This window comes from Simochromis diagramma, unplaced genomic scaffold (genome assembly GCF_900408965.1).
Source record: "Simochromis diagramma unplaced genomic scaffold, fSimDia1.1 OVJJ01000284.1, whole genome shotgun sequence".
Taxonomy (NCBI): Eukaryota; Metazoa; Chordata; class Actinopteri; order Cichliformes; family Cichlidae; genus Simochromis; species Simochromis diagramma.
Window position 1 is genome coordinate 3624926 of NW_024386871.1, and position 12178 is coordinate 3637103.

Below are 12178 nucleotides of genomic sequence, written 5' to 3' on the forward strand. Positions count from 1 at the left end.
GTTATTTCTGAGCCAAATGGCATTTTTTGAGGCAGCAAATAAACGGTGCAATTTTTAAAATGTATTTATTTATTTTTGTGCTCGGTCTTTTCACATTTGTATAAATAGAGTGCATTTTATGTTTTCTAGCTACTTCAAATTCAGCTCTTGTTTTCCTCAAATTTAGGGTTGGTGTACTGTGGCTCCCTGCAGATAATCTTCCCAGTGAGGCTGGTTGGTCTAACTGCTATGGAATGGGTAGTGATTTAAATAGTGCCTTTTAATGTGTCTGCTGATAACAAGGCTAAAAATGGGACACGGTGCAGAAACAATGACAACACCAATGTAGAATGTAGGCTAATGATCTCTGTGGCTTTTATAGGAGAAAAGATTCAATTATTCAGAACAAAAATAGTTCATTAAAACATAATTAGAACAAAATAACTTTTGCAAACTCATTTTCTATGCCCAACCTCATTTGGAAAATGTGTCTCATTTGGAAAAATTATGTCTTTCTGGATTCTTTCCAGGAGCTCTGGAATTGCAATTCTGCTCCGCTTATCCTGCTAAGAGTTCCTTTGCGGACGCAAATTTCTACCACAAATCTCTTCTCAAAAATCGGTAGCATTAATTATTTACTTTCCTGTCGGTGTGGCCACATTCCCACATCTGCCAGTGAAACAATATTTGGTTCTCTGCCAGCGTGTGGCTGCTCTAGCTCGTCAGGCACAGTACGCCAGTCTGTGGCATCTGTCTTTAACAATCAAAAAAAGCACGGGTGTTCACTGCACAGTTATAAAGCTTTTATTATCCTTTGAAGCTCCGCGTGCTAATAATCTGCCTCCTTATTCTGCATCTTTTGGCAAATGTGATAAGTAGCTAAGTAACCTTTGTAAATATGTGATGGGAGAACGCTCGATTGCCCTCCTTTTTCCTTCTCTCTCATCGAGTGGAGTGTGGGAGCAGCAGGGCAGTCAGTTATTTTCAACGTGATGACACAGGTGGCAGATGCACTGTTATCATCAGGCCTCCCAGACATTTAATGGAAAATCTACCTGTTTCTTCTTCCTGTTTGGAATTCTCTTCATCCATCATTTTTCCCCCTCACCCTCACCTTTCCGATTTCCTGTATTCTTTCAGCCCACGTGGGTTGTCACACAGAGCAAGATGAGAAACTGGGAAAGGAACTCAGCAGCAGCAGCAACTGACAGAAGGGTGGGAGGGTGTGTGTGTGTGTGTGTTTGTGTGAGTGTGGCTTGGTGCACACCTCTACCATCATCTTCATACTCCATTACTGCCCACAATTGTGTTGCAGGCCACTCTGCGGCCTCACACAATATTTATAAAGGTGCACATTTCTGTAAAGATGTCCAGACTCACACACTTTCAGCACCACCGCTAAGTTCTCCCACATGATGTATCGCTCTGACAGTCCTCAACACACTGTCATTATTACAGTCTTCATTATTTTCCTTACTGTCACTCTTTGATCTATTCTGCTAAGCTGTCAAGCCACCATTCTTTATTGCAGACTTTAGAACTCATATTTCTATTTGTCTACATTCATCACATGCACAATGAGTCATTGATAAATGACTCCTGGAAAAATTAAAACCAACCACTTTGCCAGGTCTCCCATGCATAAATTACATTATTGGAGTGAAAGAAGAGAGACGCTTTGCTTTTATGCTAAATCGAAGCATTGCCAGCGTTGCCAAATAGGTTGATAGTATATGTAATTCAAGCAGCACTAACGCTCTTTTGATCCAGTGACTGTTGAGTGAAACTGGGAGAGGATGGATGCTCTGTACATGCTGCAGGAAATGACATATAAGTGAGCATTTAGGCAGATAGGTGTTTATGTCTGTGTGATTTGGCCGGAGGAGGAAATATTCTAGCCTGATGACATTTTGAGAATTTAAATCTGCCGTCCTGAAGATGCTTCTTGTGCGGATGTAAGGGTGTGAAATAGCCAAGTTTAAACGCTTACAGAGCTTACTGAGCAGTGCAATAAAATGTGTAGTGATTAATCGCCATGCACGCAGGCTCTTTAAGGGTTACAGTACAAGCCTTGGGCATATAGGAAGACAGTACAGCGTTCACACCCCCGCAGCCTTGAGGGTGAGACTGATAGAAGAATGATAAGCCTACAGTGCTAGCCTGATTAAGGTGGAATAATCCCAGGTCTTCTGCCAGGTCTCAGCGAGGGGCCAACAGAAGGGACACTGCCAAGAGTCCAGCTTTAGGTATGGCCAGGGATCCTCATTTTGAGGAAAGCCCCTGGTAATGCAATGCTGTCAACTTAGTTTGACAACCGGATAGAAGTTCAGTGAAATGCAGTTTGGGAATAGTGGGTTAGCACTGACAGCGAAGTACACAGTCAGTAAGTATTGTGCACTTACAGAGTGAGCAGTAGTGACAGCTTACAGGAACGTATTAGGCACAGAGTAATGGTGCATAGATCACAGTCTCTGCAATAATTAGACAGCATCAGGGGGGACCATGTTGACACCCGGAGGGGGCAGCCAAGTGCAGCAATCAATCCAACTGGAGAGCATAAGGAGATACTTTCATATACAGGAGAGAAACTAAAAATCAGTCGGTTGCGGATTTTTTGGTTGGTTTTTTTTTTTTGCTTGCAACCAAAAAGGTAACAAAATAATCCTCCCTGAGCCACAATTAATAGCAGCAGCACATGACGAGCATGCATGCCCCAGCAATTATTTCAAATATAATTGTGCTCTTGTTTAGACTAAAACCATTACTTACCACCACATGATATATATTGAGGTGTTGGTGTACACGAGCTAGCCTTTATGACTTTTACTGAAGCATTTCATTGGGAAATAAAGCCTTTTATTTGTGTGGATACCAATGGGAACTAGAAATTGGCATTCACACATAATTCCTGTTGAGGAGTGAATGTTCTGCTCCACCACGTTGCTTTCTCGTCTCATATCGATGCCACTGTTCTAACATTGACCATGTCTCTGCATTTCCTAATTATCTCAATTGTCTTCTGTAACTTTGGGTCAGTGCTGGCACCTTTTATTCTCACTTTGTCCCCTAGAGTACCTCTCATCCATCTGACCCATCTACACTTTGGCCTCTTCTCTGTTCCTTTGTTGTTTCACCACCTGTTTTAGCACTGTGTCATCCCCTTTTTTCTATGACCCCTCTTTTCTCCATATTTTAGCTCCTTATTCTATCTTTGTCTTTTACCTTTTCCTCGCACATTTTTGTCCTCGTTTCCCCTCTACATCTCCTCCTCCACTCTACCCTTTCAGTCCACTTCACTGTTTCATTTTCATGTCTTCACCCCCACTTTTCCCCCTCACTCGTTTCCTCCCCTCATCTTTACTTGTTCACTCCCTTTGCTTTTACATCCCACTCCTCTTGCTTGTGGTTCTGGGCAGTGTTCACCAAGCATATTGGCACATGCTGGTGGTCGATGGGTTTTGCCATGATTACACACACGCACACGCAAGACACATGCCTATGTGCCTGCACGCACAGACCTGTTGGAGATGGTGGTTGATGAGCAATGCCAGACTCTCAGCATCCGTGCCTATCAGAGCTGCTCAAGAAACCTCATTAGGCCTCCTGTCCGCAGCATGGTACTGGCTTCGGTACTCGCCAACCCGCTTCTTTTTTCTTTTTTTGCCCTGAGAGGAATTTGAAGACCTAGCGCTATGCACTTTTCAACACCCACAATCATAAGTAGTGACATAGAATCACTGATCAGACGCTTGTTCAGCAACTCCAGTATTTGACCGTGATCACATCGGAGGTCTTTAAACTGATGTGAATGTTGATGGTCCCATTCCCTGCAGTGATCCCGATCACTTAATCAGTGAGATGAGCCCTTCTGTTGCCAGGCAACACATAATGTCAGTCAGTCAACTATTACAAGCAGCGGCATTTTCTAACAACACCATAAACAAACGAATCTAAAAATCCATCCAATTGGTTCATTCATGAAAAGTTTCTCTCTCTGTAGCATTTCTATCAATGTTTCTAGTTGCTTTAAACGGTTTATGGCTACTCCTGCTCTCTCCAGCTGATTAACATAAATTTTTTAGATCAGATAAGCAAACTTTCTTTGAGTGCATTAACACTATAATAATGACAAGCAAGCCAGTGGACAGACAATCTTGAATATTACAGAGGCATCAAGCTAGTAGTTGTGTACTTGTAATGGTTTATGGGGCATTCAGATATGGTTACAAGTTGCAACTTTTCCCTGAAGCCAAGTTTGTTTTCTTTCCCAAATTTGCAAATAGGCAACTGATGACTAAGCTTTAGACACTGTAATATATTCAGGCCTTCAGCCACACTGATATGCAGTGAAGCTGCCCTGCCTAAGATATTGTAAATCTAAATATTTATCAAGTTACCGACAGACAACCCTCTTTGATATGGGCTGCAGTGTGTCGGGATGCTGTTACTCAATATAACATCAGCCTAAAGTCGATAATTTTACAAAAGCACTGTGACGGCATTGAAGATTGGTGGCACTGTGAGCCGATTAGCTGTGCAGTGCATCACATTAGTGGTCTGCCTCTCAGTATGCGCCTCTGTTGGGAAGGTCCAGGATGTGACATTCAGCCAACTGGTTGGCAGTGTGCTGCAGTGTGGGTTGGAGTGACAGCTCAACTTTAGTCCCCTCTTATTCTCCATCTTTCTTCATCATCTCAGCCCCATACCCACCCCAACTGTCACCACCTAGAAGGGGGAGAAAACTTTTCCTACCTCCAATCTCTCTCTGTCGCTGTGGTCTCCAGACTGCTGTAGCAAACCATCAGTCCTCCGGCTGTCAGGTCCTATTCAGCCTGGCTGCCACTGGCACTCTTAACCAGCAAGTTACATAACAAAAGAAAGAGAGAAAAGAAGGGACAAAAGAAAGGACAGAGTGGGTAATAAGGTGAGAAATAAGAGAAGAAGGGAGGTCAAGAGGGGGGACAAAAGGTGAGAGACAAGTAAAGAATAACAATGCGTGGAAAGAGAGCATATTTGGCGGCTATTATCATGCATCCTGGGATGGTCCACAAACTCTGTGTATTTTGCCAGCAGTCCAGAGCAAGCTGTCAGAGAGGTAACCTCCAAAATGCAAATAATCGCACAGTTGAAAGCATTAGCATTCACTGAATGGGAAATTAAACTGAAACGTGGGACTGAGCAGGCACTGGCAAAGAGTCAAATGCTGGGTAAACCTATTAAATGTTCAACTGTTAAAACTTATAGCTTAATTAAAAGACTCCAACAACAGAAAAATTCCATTCCTGTTTTATAATTCGTCTGAACTAATTTCAACGAAAGCGATATACCTATAAAATCTTATTTACTTGTTTTGCCATGTCCACTGCTGTTCTTACTGCTATGATTATGTGGATTTACTGCCCATCTTTTGAATAAAAGTTCAAGAGAGGTGAGCTGCAGAGCGAGAGAGCAGTTCGAAATTGGGAAAGTTGTATAGAGAACTGGTGCGGAGAGACGAAGATCAGAGGGGAGACAAAGAAAGAAGACTAATCTGAGTGAGGGAAAGCAAGGCTTGCCGCTACAAGCTGTGCAAGAGATTCACCTCCTTAGGGGGGTGTGTATTGATGAAAACCAGCATCTTCAAAGTAAAGGTAGGCTATGGCCTTGAGACACCAGCCCAGGCTTAGTTTCACCCCTCGTTTGATTGTTGATTATTTATCCAGCAAAGTGCCCGCGGAGACTCTTCTTGCACACACCTTGTCTGTGAATATTCAATATTTCTATCAGGGCATAGGAAATGCTAGTTAGGGCTTTGTGGGATTTCACGAGTGCTGACATCATGTTTCTCAGCTTGTCTGACCTGCTTCTATTACTACTCCACTTTCAAACATGGTTGTAAACCTGTGGGTAGTACTGTTAGTGCATGAGGACTGGTTTGTTGTAAGCCTCGGTGCACTTTATTTCGCTTTCTAAAATCCCATAATAAGGATCCATTTTACTGTTTTTTGCATGTTTCCAACTCTACTTTTCCATCACGCTGGACATAAATATTCAAGCAAATATATATGAGACTTTCTAGCATGCAGCACAGGAAAGGTTGGATGGTTTCGGCTACTGCATCACAATTGGAGAATGTATTTGGTTATAGTCTAAATAGGATTTAGAGTACCATCTATGTGGGTGTACTGCACTGTTATTGTATCTGTACCAAACACCCCAGCGTTTCACACATCCAAAGAACCACAGGATTACTTTGTTCAAAGTATGTGGGTGTCACAGAATATACAGAAATCACAGTGACAAAGTTTTGCCTCTCTTATCTCAAGCTGCAAAGTTTTGGGGTCCGATGCATTTCATCCCCCTGGACCTTCATTAGAGTTAGGCGTGTGGGTGTCGGGATACTGGGCCGTGGTGTGTGATTGATGGCAATTACATGGGAGTATTTTCCTCACATTGGGCCTGTGTTACACCTGAATTTAGCTTTTACTTTGCTGCGCTGCAAGGCAAGCAAAAGTCATAAAATAAATCTCCCGCGCTGGCTCTTCTCCCAATATAAAAATTACCAAGACAGGAGATAGCAAACATTGTATAGGGTTGTTTTAGGGTTTTAAGGAAGTCTTTTATGCAAACTTGGCCCTTACAACATTGCTCCATTCTTCACTGCCCAATAAAAACCGAGCCCGCAGGAGAGGGCCCCCTTTAAATCACTCTGATTTACCAATGACTAGTGTACGTGTGCGTGTGGGTGTATGTATGTGTATTTTTAGGACAGTGTGTGAAAGAGAGACTCTCCAGAGTGTTTGCGCGCACACAGGCTGTTCTGTCAGTGGCAAAGAGGCAGCCTGCTTGCCGCAGAGCGTGTACTTGAGAAAGGACACCTGAGTTTGTAAATCTCTCCTGTTCACTTTCTCTGTGCACTTTCCTGTCCGCTCGACTTTTGGTCTCATTTTTCTTTATCTCTGTTTTCAATCACCTTCTCATTTCTTCCCTTTCCTTCCTTTTGTTTACTTTTTTGCTTGACCTTTCCCCCCCCCATGCATGTCCCTCCTGTACAGTCACATACAGCCAACTTTTACCAGTTTGCTTTTATTTGAGTCATTGTCATTGATTATCTCTAAAGTGTCTGTCCTTCTAATTTGGATAAGAAAAGTCTCTTTGATAGAGAGCATATGTCTCTACAACTAACTCTTGTACTGTGCCTGGTAATTATTTCCTTTAAAGTTGCCTGCCAATTTGTATCTTACTGTTCTCGCTTTACCTTCTGTTGTTTTCTCAAATGACTGAGGGTGGAATAACACTACAGATTTTGTTTTTTTTATAAGATTGGCGATTTAGCCCTAATTAAGTCGTCCCACATAAACCTGCAACACCACAGTAGAGATTCAACGCTGTTGCAATTCCCTCATGTTTTTCACAGCGCCCCGCGTAGAAAATTTGGCTGGAATGAAAATTCTCACTCTTAATTAGATCAAGGAATTCACAAGGAGTCTTGTACTATTTATCCACCCATTAAAGCCCATTAGAAAGCTGCGATCCACTCCCAAAGCTCTTTAAGTAAGTTGTATAGACAATGGCTGAGCGTTGTTGTAGTTTTTTTTTCCACCATTGGACATGAAAGCATATAGACGGAACCGTTAAAATGGAGATTGCTTGGCTTCAGTTCCAATTTTTGATTTCTGAATCCAGTGAGTCTGCTTTTATGTTTCTGTATACTGTAGGTGGAACATTACAAGCATAAGAGACAGGCCGCATGGACAGATTAAGAGTGTAACAGTCTTTTTGTAGTCAACATTTTTTATTAAGCTGTGACTCTTTCCCCAGAATTTAATTGAAAGTTGTTAAAAAAAATCAACTGAAACTGACAAAATCTATTGTTTGTTATTGGTTTGTACTGCTTTCATTTAATATAGTGATTTAATTCAATTCAGTTTGATTTATATAGCCCCAACTCACAGCACTTGCCTCAAGATGCTTTGTATTCTAAGGTAAAGTGCCTTAATTGAGACAAAACCCCAAGAACCCACTATAAGCAATCATTTGGCAACAGTGGGAAGGAAAAACTCCCTTTTAAGATGAAGAAACCTCCAGCAGAACCAAGCTCAGGAGAGTAGTCAGTACGAAAGACAAACTGTGATTGAAATGTGTGATTTAAGGCTTTTCACATTTTTACATGCTGTTTGTTTTCAAGCATCCCATCTATTCTGAAAGCAGTGGCTGTGTCACATTTGTTATGTATATGCCAGTAAAATTAAATTATTATTAAAACCAAAAAAGGAAAGAAATTCACTTTACATTATCTTCAAGTTCCAGTGTTGAAAATCAGTAGCAAGAACAAACACGTTCAAAGAAAGGTCGACTTCAGTTTTGTTCAGTTTTCTCCCCTCAGGAATTTGTCTTCTTATCATATTTAACCCACATCATACTCTACACCCCCTCAGACTAAATTAGTGCCAAGCACAGTCACAACTAAATCCTCATAGAATACTTTGAAATTTAAAAAAGAAGCTAGATATAGCACCTTAGTAAGTAAGATATTAAAAATCTGGTGATGTTCAGTAGCTGGAGGCTTTCACTTGCCATTTCACCAGCTGAAATTTCCAACAACATATTGTAATCAGGGCTATTTCATTTTTTTTTGCTGTTATAAAAGAGCTACTTTATTAATTATGTCTCTCTAAATACTCATTAAATGTATGTACCATGTGCTAAAAGGTTTGGATTTTTTAAACTAATGACCCAACATGTGCTTTTAGTAAAGCCAGTGCCTTAATTTGTATTTGAGTTGACATCAGCACTACAATAATATGTTATTTTAGTGAAAATCACACACTTTTGCTTTATTGGATGTAAATTGACACCAATGGCACACTGTGGACACACAGTGGTCAAATGTGTGGGGAGTAAATTTGATTAAAATTGCTGCTCTGCTGGATCGTCGATGCATGTCAGTGCTGGAAAATAGGACAGTGGGACTGACCTGAAAGGCTTTGTGTTGACACTGCTGGTGAGTGGCCTTTGGCATGTGTTACCTTTTGCCCCAGCGTGTGTAAGAATCATAATAGTACATTTAGATTACGATCATCTCCTAAATTTGATTAAGGACTTACATTTTAATTTGGCTGGAGTTTGCTAAGACACAGCTATAAACCTACACAGACTCCTCATTTCACAGTTTTTACTCATTCTTTCGTTCTATACTTTATAACCAACAGCGGCCTAATAAGCACAATTTGTAACACGGACCTCCATCTTCTCACTTTCTTAGAAATTACTCCACTTTCTCTCCACCTTAATTTTTTTAAATTTCATTTCAGGCCGTATTAGCTCATGAATAAAAACTGTTTCATTGAATTAGCGTTTCCATTGTTATACCGCATTTATTCGGTTAGCTATGTTCTGGCTAATTGCATTTCTACCTTTCACCCCAAATTCCTGTCGACAACCTCGGCGCAGTAATTACATTTCTTTTAGTGTTAATTTGCGTGTATGGTTGCGTGGAAATATGAGGAAAGCACATGCACGTCATGTTGCGCAGGCATACGTGCGCACGTACACACGCTCATGCATATGCATGCCATACACAGGAAAAACAAACACACACACACACACACACAACCATCGTGTTGGCAAATGTCAACTCGGCTTACTTTCTCCTGAGGTTCAGTGTCGGATGAGATTGCATTTCTATAGTGAACATTGCGCACTTAGTCCCAGTGTTATTTTAGTAATGTGTGTGTGAGAGAGAGAGTTTGAGAGAGAAAGAAGGGGGCAGTGATGAGATATGTTGCATAAGGGGCTGCAGTGGAGTGTGAAAGAAAACAGGTGGCTTCTGTTTCTGCCATCTAACTTTATGTGCCATCTTCCCCATTGAGCTTGTGTGTGTGTGTGTGTGTGTGTGTACGTGTGATAGAAAGACAATGGCACCACATTGCTTCGTGAGTGGGGATTTGCATATACCTCGAGTGGATATCTCCATGCGTCCACACGTTACCGCGTCCTGTTTGTGTGCTAATGTGTGCGTGTCTCTCAGTGGTATTTGTGAGTCTGTTCTTCACTTTTTTTAGTGAGCAGGGTTCCGGTTCGTTTAGAAACAATTAGATGAAGCTGCAGGAACCCAAAGACATCATTCGCCAAATGTCACCCAATTAACAATCTATACTGAGCACACAGCAGCACTCTCCTTGTCTCGTGTTCCCTGACTCACTATTTGTCTCTGTCTGTCTGTGTTTTTACTCGCTGCCTCTCCTTTGCACTCGAGACATGCTCAGTAAATAATTTTTGGAAAATGGCAGATTCACATCACACGTTCCCTGACAGAGTAAATTATAAAGTCTGTTTAACTTCTGCCCTTTCCCTTTTTTTTCTGCTTCTCTCTCAGATCAATCATCCAGGCCGATGGTCAGGACTCGGCAACAGCAGCAGCACCAGTCTGGCCCCAAGGGACCGAAGGGTGGTGCGGGGTGCACTCGTAGGGGACCTCTCTAACCAGCACTTCCCACAACACTATCCACCTCTGCATAGCCGGCCTTCTGCTTCTGAGCGGCACACTGCCAGGGAGGAGCGCCATCACCAGGGGGTCTTGGCACAGTCGGTGGCCCGTAACCCTGTTCTATACCTGGCTCCAGGCTCCTCTAACCTGTCCTCTGCCACTTCTGCAGCGTCGGCCCAAAGCTCGTCTACCACACCGGCCCAGCTCCAAGTTTCACACCCGGGCCTCAGTCAGAATCAATGCCCAGTGTCCAATTCGGTGGCCGCTACTCATTCTCCAGTTACATCACTGTCCTCCAAGCTACTGGAGGGGGTATCCTCTTCTTCTGCAGAGTCCTTAACTCCAGGAGGAGGAGGAGGAGCAAGTCTGCCAGGTGGAGGGAGGAGAGGAGGAGGAGCAGGAGGAGGAGATCACCATCCCCCCAGCCAGATCCCTCGTGCAGTCGGGGCCAGTGCTTCTTCAAGTCTCCACAGTCTTGTGAGCAGAGGGAGCCCTTCTGCTAGCATCTCTTCATCTGAGCAAGTCTCCCCTCCGCCTCCTACTCCTTCCTCCACATCCTCTTCTTCCTCCTCATCCTCCACGTTTACCGGCCGTTTGGGACAACCACCTCGAGGCCCGCTGTCTCTGCATAGCTACAGTCGCAAAAATGTCTTCCTCCAACATTCCCTACATACTGCCGAACTGCAAGCTCTGACACAGAGAGACAGTTGAGAGCACACAGTCACACTATTCCACCTATAAGCAGCCATATCATCAACCTAAGTGACAACATAGTGACTTAAAAGCAAAACTGCTGCTCCTTCAGTACGAGTTGTCCATGTTTCACTGCCTCAGTATCGCCCTGAATCACGAACCGTGCGCGCTTACAATCACATTTGTCTCTCTTTGCAATCCAGACGAGCCCTTTGCTGACATTTTGTTCATAAATTTGCTCTGATAAACAAACACTTAGCTACAAGTGCACGCACACACGCACACACACACACACACACACACACACACACACACACACACACACACATCTAGCTTTGAGTATGAAAAAGGCACTCACCCGTCTGTCAGACCTCCCACGTTGTGTCATGCTGACAGTTTAGATGTGCTTACGCCCACAGACACACAAAGTGCACACAAACTCACAACCTCAAATCCATGCACACATACACAAATCTTGTCATGCACACATTAAAATACACACTCCTCACACAGAGACATCATCTGTGATATCTCTGCTTCACTATCTGCACACATAACAGGGTGGTGAACGCGAACAGAGATGAGACGTGTGCATTGTTGAGATTGTATTTTTTATCCATTTATCTAACCTTTTTTTTTAAATAGTGAAAACCATCTGCTGCTTAAGGAACTATGGGACTTGCCATGAATTGCGCTTCTAAGTATATATATATATACATATATATATATATATATATATATATATATATATATATATATATATATATATATATATATATATATACATATATATATATATATATATTCTCACATTGCCAAATCCTGCATCAGATCAAATCCTCATTGCGTGACGTCCACTTAAGGTCCAGATTAAGGAACATGTTTAGACGAACAGATACGACCCTTTTACTGCATGCTTTCTAAGATTTATGAAACGATACAGGTGAGCATTTTGTACCGCAACAAAACCGGGATTCGGGCGACTTTTTAAAGTCTTTTCATAACAATTTCTTGGTGTGGAGATTGATGTCGGTGTTT

At 42.4% G+C, this 12178-nt stretch overlaps 1 protein-coding gene across 4 annotated transcripts in view; it reads left to right on the top strand.

Annotated features, from left to right (window-relative positions):
• ccser1 (coiled-coil serine-rich protein 1) overlaps positions 1-11432 on the top strand; it is a 122602-nt gene extending 111170 nt beyond the window's left edge. Inside the window, exon 11 of one of the 4 annotated variants that reach the window (XM_040031705.1) lies at positions 10337-11432. In XM_040031705.1, coding sequence (XP_039887639.1) covers positions 10337-11158 — 822 coding nt within the window. In that variant the 3' untranslated portion in view covers positions 11159-11432. The remainder of the gene's footprint in view (positions 1-10336) is intronic. The other 3 variants (XM_040031706.1, XM_040031707.1, XM_040031710.1) reach the window with 3 other exon arrangements.
• The last annotated feature ends 746 nt before the right edge of the window (positions 11433-12178 follow it).